At 43.7% G+C, this 8,741-nt stretch overlaps 1 protein-coding gene across 1 annotated transcript in view; it reads right to left on the reverse strand.

Annotated features, from left to right (window-relative positions):
* Positions 1 to 1,373: 1,373 nt before the first annotated feature.
* Positions 1,374 to 8,741, reverse strand: part of LOC111158577 (stomatin like 3) — an 18,909-nt gene continuing 11,541 nt past the window's right edge. Inside the window, exons 4-7 of the mRNA XM_022520698.1 lie at positions 6,314 to 6,396; positions 4,678 to 4,881; positions 2,965 to 3,099; positions 1,374 to 1,598 (exon numbers count right to left, since the gene is read on the reverse strand). Of these exons, the coding sequence (XP_022376406.1) occupies positions 1,374 to 1,598; positions 2,965 to 3,099; positions 4,678 to 4,881; positions 6,314 to 6,396 (647 nt within the window). The remainder of the gene's footprint in view (positions 1,599 to 2,964; positions 3,100 to 4,677; positions 4,882 to 6,313; positions 6,397 to 8,741) is intronic.

Consider the following 8,741-nt stretch of genomic DNA (forward strand, 5'->3'; position numbering starts at 1 on the left):
TGTAGTTAATATCTATACGTTGACAGGACGCGTGCGAGGGGAGCATATGGAGGGGATGTAAGCAGAGCCCGGGGCCTGGGATGGGGAGTGTTATACAGGAAGTCCGTGTGCAGTGAAAAGGAGCATGAGATGGGTGGGGAGCATGTGTGCATGTGTGTGCATGCTCTCAGAGTCCTGGACACGATGAAAAACTCCAGTGGGCCCCCACACTTGCAGAACCTGAAAGGCAAGAGGAGCCCCCTCGCACCTGCCCCAAGTAAACCAGGATGATGTTTAAGAGCAAGGACTTTGCAGTGAGACCTAGTTTTAAATCCTAACCCAAAACTAGCGACAGGCTCTTAGGCAAGTTTTTCAAACTCTTGCCATCAACTTTCTCATCTGCAAAATAAAGATTCTTCTCGGCATCCATAAAGGGCTGAGCACGGTGTTCACACACAGCAGTCAGTACATGGTAACAAAAAATCCTAGCCCTTTGCTCAAAATACAACTCAAAACTGTACCATGGCAACAACAAAAAAATCTCTGACAAAGCAATTTTTAAAATACATCACATCTATATTCTAGTCTACAGCTTCTTTATTTTGAACAGTTTAGGGGGTTTTGGGGGGGGTGAATAGCGTTTACAATTCTTAACTATTGGTGGCTCTTGGGTCTAATAATGGGGTGAAAAACATGAGGTTCACAGGATATTCCCCAGTGATTCCAACCAACAGAACCAGTCATAAGCCTCATTCTTGCTTGTAAGCGCCGTGCACTGTCCCAGCCGCTGACAAAGTTGCCAGGAGGCTGAGCATTGGCCACTGGTCATGGGCAGCAAGAGTCCGCCCCGGGCGCTGTGATGGGTTTGCAGCCTGGGTGCCTCTTCAGCCTTTCACATCAAAATCAATCCGGATTTCAAACACAGAGGGTTGGGGGTGAGAAGGGTGGGAGGGTTTTGCCATTATTGGAGATTTAGCAAATAGTTACTTGGGAATTATAAAAAGCAAATATCTAGTATAAAGAGGAGGCCTATGTTATTTTATAAATTATCTAGAGAGCTTCTTAAAACCAATAAAAATTAATGCTGAAATCTTAGCCAAGGTCTTGCAAAGATTTCTTCCCCCTGCTGCGAGCAAGCAAGTTCCTGCCTTAAGTCCGAACGCCTGCTAACTGACTAATATGGATAACGCAAAGCTGTTTATGCTCTGGGATAATAAAACCAGGCCCCCCACTTTTGCGGGGAGGCTTTATGGCATTTCCCTAACAATGCTATTCTAGCAGCGGCGTCACTCTGGTTCAACATTGTTGCAATTCTCAGTCCTTCTGACCGCGGGGTTCTTCTGAGAAAACTGGCAACAGCTCCCCAAGCAGCCGCTGACCACAGCCCGAGGACCTCAGGCTCTGTTCGTAGCCTTCTCGTGGTTATTGTAGCTGACACCACCAATGCCCTCCAGGATATTCATGGGCAGAGGGAAGACGATGGTGGAATTCTTCTCGGTGGCCACAGTGGTGAGGGTTTGCAGGTAACGCAGCTGGAGGGCTACTGGGGACTCGGCCAGCACCATGGAGGCTGACTTCAGAGACTTGGAAGCATTCATTTCTCCTTCGGCGGCAACGACCTAAGCCGGCAGAAATAAAAGAGCTCAGAAAGAAACATTCGAACTGTGACTCGGGCTTTCTTATTTTGGCTGCAACCCATGCCGGTCTGCCGCCCCTCCCCCGCCCCGCCCCACTTTGCCACGGGGTTTCATCGAACTACTGCTTTGGCGAGGGTGAGAGTTTCACATCGTTATGTGCTTTAGGGGAATAATGCGGGCCAGTTACCCTGGAGCCTCCCCATCCCCCGCTCTAGCTTTCAGAGAAGTTTGAAATTCAAGGCGTGCACCCGCTTCTCCCTGTTGTTCTTTCTTATCCTAGGAGACCTTAATTCTGATGCCAGTTCAGCCTCATTCTTCCAGTGTGAGGACTGTTTCAAGTTCTTTCCGCCCTGGATGGCCAGCAGCAGGCAGGGCAGTCTAAGAACCCCCGTGGGAGGGCTCTCCCTGTTGCTGGCTCCCCATCTAGCTCTCTCCTGCCCAAGATGGATTTACCACGGGTACTCACTGTCTCTGTGCCCTCCACGTCCACTGCTGAGAAGCTGCTGGAGCTTCCCAGATAAAGCAGAGACGGGAAAGGGACCAGGGCAGGGGAAAACTCATTGGTTCTCAAGGAAGATTCTGAGGAGCTTAGGCAAAAGGGTTCTCATCTTCCCTTGGTTTCTGATACTCTGGGAAACCCATTCCCGCAGCCATGAAGGCTATCGACCCAACGGACTCAAGAACATTCGAGGCCAGGGTAGGCTTACAGTGTGTCTTCTACCCTGGATTGGGTTTAATCACCCCACCATTCCCTTTCAGTCCAGCTCACTAACCATACCTAACGATAATGTTCAAAAGACGGGCACGGGGTTGGCTACTGCGGAATGCCAGCTTCCAGGGGGTCACTACACCCGCTGCGATGGGCACTGAGTAATGTATAGGGCTGGTGGATCAGTACGCTGTACACCAGAAACTACTCTAGCGTTGTCAGTCAGTTATACTTCCATAATTTAAAAAAAAAAAAAAAAAAAAGCAGAATTGCTAACTTTATAAAAATGTAGATTCCTGAGCCACAAGAGAATCGGCTTCACGGAGTGTGAGCTGAGATCTCAGAGTTAGTGTTTGCTGTGTTGACTTTTCTCTAGGGGACAGAAATGCAGCCACTTGGGACCCACCTTGCTAAGCCACTGGGCAAGTGACTGTCCCAAGACCTGTTGCCCAACTTCCTCAAGGTACATTAAGCTGCCCATTACTTTTAGCTCAGGAGGAAATTCTCAGTAAAAACTGTGAATAAGCAACCCTTTTCTTATCAAAATCACTGAGAAGCCTGATCTTCCATTCAAGGTCTATCCTTTTCTGCTCCAAAGCTAGGCATCTTGCCTTCCAGTGTGGACGGAGTAGCTCTTACCCTGGCCCTGGCTTCCCGGGTGGCCTCGGCCTCCGCAGCCATGGACCGCTGTAGCTGCACCGGAATCCGGACATCTTTGATTTCCACTCGTGCCACCCGGATCCCCCACAGCTCGGTGGCATCATCAAGTAAGGTCTGTTTCCAAATCACAAGAAAGGGTATTGGTCAGAAGACAAGGGAGTTGGGCAAATATCCCGCATTTTCTTGTCACAGACATCTAGCCAGCAACAAGGTATGGCCTTCTCTGGCACTCCTGGGGTTTGTCCTGGCTCTTCCATCTGCAGCTGTGAATCACTGGGCCGGTTTCTTAACCTCTCTGATTCCTTATAGGTTGTTCCACCTCTAAAAGGGTCCCTCTCGGGATTTTCATGAGCTTTGCAGATAATACACGTAAGAGATCTACCAATGCCTCACAATAACTCAATAAATAGTATTGGGTACTTGCTGAGATACTCTGTGCCTTGCTCTTGCTCTGTTTAACCTCTCCCCTGTGGCAGGTAGTTTTAAACAGGTAGTCAGGCATGTGTATATATATGTATATATATATATACATATATATATGCTTACTTATATATATATACATATATATGCTTATATATATATGCTTACTTACATATATATTATATATATATATATATATATATATATATATATATTTTTTTTTTTTTTAGAGCACAGCAGCCTAAAATCAAAGATATGCTTGTCTTTTGTAAAAACTTAAGACCACTGAGGATGTCCTGTTGGTTATCCTGCAGAGAGAGGGGTGGGAAAGAATGTCTTGTGAGAGAATGAAATCAGACAGGTTGTTTCCTCCGAGGCCAGGGGCAGAGATCTCTGCTACCAAACAGCAAGCTATCTCTTGCCTTTCCACAATTTCTACAGAACTGGGGAGATGGTGAGACCTCCCAAGAAGCCGGGGAATGGACTGTGGCAAGGGAAACATCTGAGTTGTCAAACTCATGGGGCTCTTACAAATGACATGGAGAGTTCTATAGAACCAACACTATGTCATAAAGCCTTAGGTCTTTGTGTCACAGTAGACTCTGGAAGATATGCCAAGGACCAAAGCTGAAATTCCCTACTAACGCAGAGAAGGGAGACTCAGAATCAAAGCATAATTGATTAAGGGCCACATAGAAATGTAATTGTCTATGAACTAGGATGGGTGAGGGGTGAGATGGATAATGGCAACATCCTCACCATTACTATAATTCTGATTACTGTCACCGTAACTACCGAGCTAGGTGGCTCCGTGCCGGATTTTCCAGGGATGGCAGGCCTGCAGGGTGTCAGTTGAATCCTGTTCAAATATTCCATTGAAATGCAGAAACACATGGACTGTCTGAGAAATGGTGGCCCTTCTTCTGGAATAAGCTCAATTAAAAAGGACGCTAACCTCCTCAGAAAAGGCTAACATGTACAATGCTAACTCATATGTTGAATTAAAAAAAAATAGGTAAGGTGTCCAATTCCTTCAGCTCCCCATGTCCTGCTCACATATTTAAACTTAGAGCTTGTGATTATAAAGGAATAAAACCACAAACTGAGGCCCAATGTCTACAGTAGCTGTGTGTGCGTGTGTGTGTGTTGCACGTGTGAGTGCACGTGCACACACACGTGAGACGGATTCTTTGAACCACTGATAGCTGATCATCACTGATAATCAAAATAAATGAACTAAGGACACAGGCTCTTCATTCTCAGCATCTTTACCTGGATGCTATGGGCAATCTCCTCTCGGCCAGCTAAAATTTGGGACAGGGTCTGCGTCCCTAAGACGTTCCTCAGGGTAGTCTGAGCCAGCAGAAATGTGGCTTGGTGGACATCGTTGACATTAGCCACGGCAGAGACAGCGCTATAGATTCTGTAATAGACAACTCCATCCACTTGCGTAGTCACGGAGTCTCTGGTGAGGATCTGGAGAGCGAGGACAGGGAAGATCGCGTGTTTATTATGACTGTCACAGTGACGGACAGTGTCAACCAGCCTAAGAGCCCTCTCCCCAGGAGGAGACCCTTCGCCACAGCTCAGGCCAGCATCACCCAAACTCTGCCCTAGGCTGCCGTACAATGTCATCCTGGTTGGTGACAAAATCCCCACCCATCGTGGGGTCTGTACCCCACCCATCGTCTGAACCTATCCCTGTAACTTCACCTTAGGGAGGCCTTACACCCCACAGGCAGAAGCTTTTTGATTTGCCACGGGAGCCTAAGCACTTTCTATTTTAAAAGGTGGCAAGTAGGAACTCGGTGGAATTCTACCATCTACACAGAGATAGAACGCTTCTTTCCCTGACACCTGCCATCTTTTTGGTTTTCAGTTTTTATCAGATTTGATGAACAGCAGTGCTGCTTAGAAAACATAGATGTCACCAGAGACCATGTTCTGTTTTCACATAAAGGGAAATCTCTTTGCTTCCACAGAGGCTCTGTATTAATCCTTCTGAATAATGTGACGAGGTGATTTGCAGCCAGTGAGAACTCTCTGTCAGGACTGTAGGAGCCGAACCTAGAACGGGGGAGTATGGAGCCAGAAAAGGCCCGTGGTAGGTCACTAAGTGTCTCCAATTCTTAGGACACAGGCTGAAGCCCAAAATAAGGACTCTGTACTTCCTACCAGTGTCATGGCGATGGGATTATTGGATCTTGACTGAGTTTCTTGGACCACAGAGAAGAAAATTAACATCAACTCATAATCCTCTCATCACCTCTGCCCTCCCACATTGTAGACCCTACTCACATTTTCTTTCCTCTTCCTGAATCATTTTGGTTCTTGGTAACTCTGTTTCTCTTCTCTAATGCCCTGTTACTGGTCTTGGATATTTATTTACAGTACTTTAAGAATGGCAAAGAATTATTTGAAATCAAAATGCAAGTGGGATCTGTGCTCTTTCCTTACGGGCTTCCACTGTTTTGCATCCAATCACACATTAAAAAAAAGTGAATCACAGAGATTTAATAAAAAGTCTAGAAAGGTGACAGCAAGTATAAAATCCTAACCAAACCCTGCCCTCCACCAAATTAAATTCAACCGCTTTATACAATGACTTATCTGACTCTTCCAAGCTCTTGGCTACTGCTCTCCATCCCAGCTTCTCTGCCAACTATATCTTTTCTCTCTCTTCTCTGGGACTTACCACTCCGAGTCATTCCAAGTCTTACAGCAAGGCAGCCCTTGCCCTTGGCTTTATTGTCAGTGGGAAAAGCAAAGCCCCATGGTTTTTAAGACTCACCAGGGCTCCTCAAGCCAGTCCCTTATAGTTTGAAAACGTGCTGTAAAACATCAACTGTCCGTGGAATGGGAAAGATACAGGTTTTATTTCTAAGAGCATATCTTTAACCTGAATTACCTCTTGTGGAGGAATGTTGCAAGTAATAGTTCGGAGATCAACCTTGACAAAGACATCTATGCAGGGCAGGACCAGGATCAAACCTAGGAGAGAAAATATGGCTTAAAATTTTACCACATTGAAACTAACTGCCACAAATTATCTCCTAACTATATGATCCATTATTTTCAATGGACTACAAATGCTTCTCAGAGGATCTTCAATATACACACTTTGAACCTTGGGGAAAATTAGTTCCTCCTCCTAGTCAGTGACTAAAGAAAAGTGGTTCCCTAGAGATTAAACTCTTGTGGTAAAGAGCTAAAGATCCTTGACATTTAATTTTTAGATTTTATTTGTAAGCCACTCAACCTACTTCTAGCCAAGTGTTGAATTTGACATTAATTTAAAAGGATGTTTTGGAAATTGGTGTCCTTACTAAAGATACCTGCACAAAAGATTTAAGTAATAGATTTTTTTTACCTTAAATGTCAATGACTGTCAACATTCTCATTCATCTTCAATAGTATTGAAAAAATTGTAGAATTAAAATCTTCTTAAGATTTTAAAATCTTAAGAATTAAAATCTTCTTAAGTCCCTAAAACCAATGTACTTCAGAATTTGCTGTTTCTCTAGAGCTATGTTCTAGTTCAAATATCATGGCATCCTAGAGTTAAAACCCTCTAACTTCTCTTTGAGTCATGAAGTATTTGGGTTTGGGGCTGAGTGGGGGAAGGATGGGGATAGGAAAATTCAGTTGATTTCCCATGCATGAATCCCTAACATTAGCCTGGCCAATGTTCTCAATAGCTAGAGTTACCAAGGTTAGAACCACAAGCATGTCAGCAAGATGGGGACTCCAATCCATTTCTATTCACCAGAAAGATTTTGTGCCATTGTTTTTGTTTTTTAAAGAAGAAACCCGTTTATAAGCTATATACCATTGCAAAGGGCTGGTAACATCAACAGAAGACACTGCTAAGGTGTTTTCTTTCTCTTGGTCTCTGAACTCTCCTGAGATTTGTAATGAGGATTGCTGCCTGATTTACTTCCTTTTCTTGATACCAGGTCACCAGTTGAGGTCATGGCCCCTAAAACTAGAGGGTTAAGTCCTAGCCCTTGCACTTAACTAGCTTGTGACCTGGGAACACTCCCATAACTTTCCTGAGCTTCAGTTCGTTCATCTCTAGAAGAGGGTAGTGAAGATTAAGCATGATTCGACATGATAATGAAATAAAGTACTAAACACAGGGCCAGGTATGTATGACGTGCTCAAGAAATAGCAGCACTTATTATTAAAACTTTCATTATTAAAGAATAATTTACAAAAGTGGAGAGGTTTTCCATTAGCAAGTTGGCTTGTTTCCCTCTAGCTCTCATGGCTTTCTGAGGAAACTCATTAGCCCCAGAGATGTGTATGACGAAGAGTAGTTATCCTGGGACATTTTAGTGGTGAAATCTTCTGGGAAAATTCATTTAAAAGAGATCCAATTTTCTCTAGAGTCCTCCAAGTTATGGTTAGTCTACTTCTCCCAAATCCAGTTTTAAGAGTAAAAAGACTTACAAGCTTGGCCCCACCAGATGCAACATACCTAGAAGGGGTCAACCTTGGTCTGTTATACCTCATTTTGATGAGTCTAACACTTCTATTTGGACAAACTCATAAGAACATCCATAATAAGTCATTCTTGCCCTCTTCCCCCTCTGGTCCTTTATGAAATTAGACAAGTAGGATTATACTACTTGAAATGACCAAGGCTCTTTAACAAGCTTCTGTTTTGGAATAATACATATATATTTATTTATTTATTTAATGTAATAGATACCTGAGTGCCTACCGTAGTGCATGGCCAAGTGCAGAGCACATGCAGTATCACAGTGACTAAGAAAGTTCTTGCCCCCCAGGGAGCTTATAGCCCAGTTGGAGACAGAATGTGTTTACTCAAATACATCATAATAGGGGGCAGAAAACAAATATTATTAAAGAAGTATTGCAAATAACCATTCTTTCTCATGTATCTTGTAAAATGCTACCTTTGATGGCCTTCCTTTCAAAATATTAGAATTGATCATATGAAATTGTCATGCTTGAGAAACAAAAACAAATATTAGCAATTTCATATGGTTCAACTACAGATACACCAGGAGAAGTTATGAGAATTAAATCAGTACCTAACTTCTAGAGTTTTAGGACCTAACACCTTCCCATGTCTGCTCCCCACCCCCCCAAAATCCCATCCTTTTATAACATGAAGAATTTGGAACAGTTTTCATTCTAAGGTGGAGAAAGGATGGAAAAAAACACTACATTTGACCAAAGGAGTCATGTGATGGATTCCAGCTCTCTGTTCTATTAATCTACTTGCCAGGAGAAGTTACCTTTTACTTTTCCATTAGCTCTTTTCTTTCTTTCTTTCTTTCTTTCTTTCTTTCTTTCTTTCTTTCTTT

This window comes from Enhydra lutris, unplaced genomic scaffold (assembly GCF_002288905.1).
Source record: "Enhydra lutris kenyoni isolate GAN:26980312 unplaced genomic scaffold, ASM228890v2 scaffoldscaffold60, whole genome shotgun sequence".
In the NCBI taxonomy this organism is placed as follows: domain Eukaryota; kingdom Metazoa; phylum Chordata; class Mammalia; order Carnivora; family Mustelidae; genus Enhydra; species Enhydra lutris.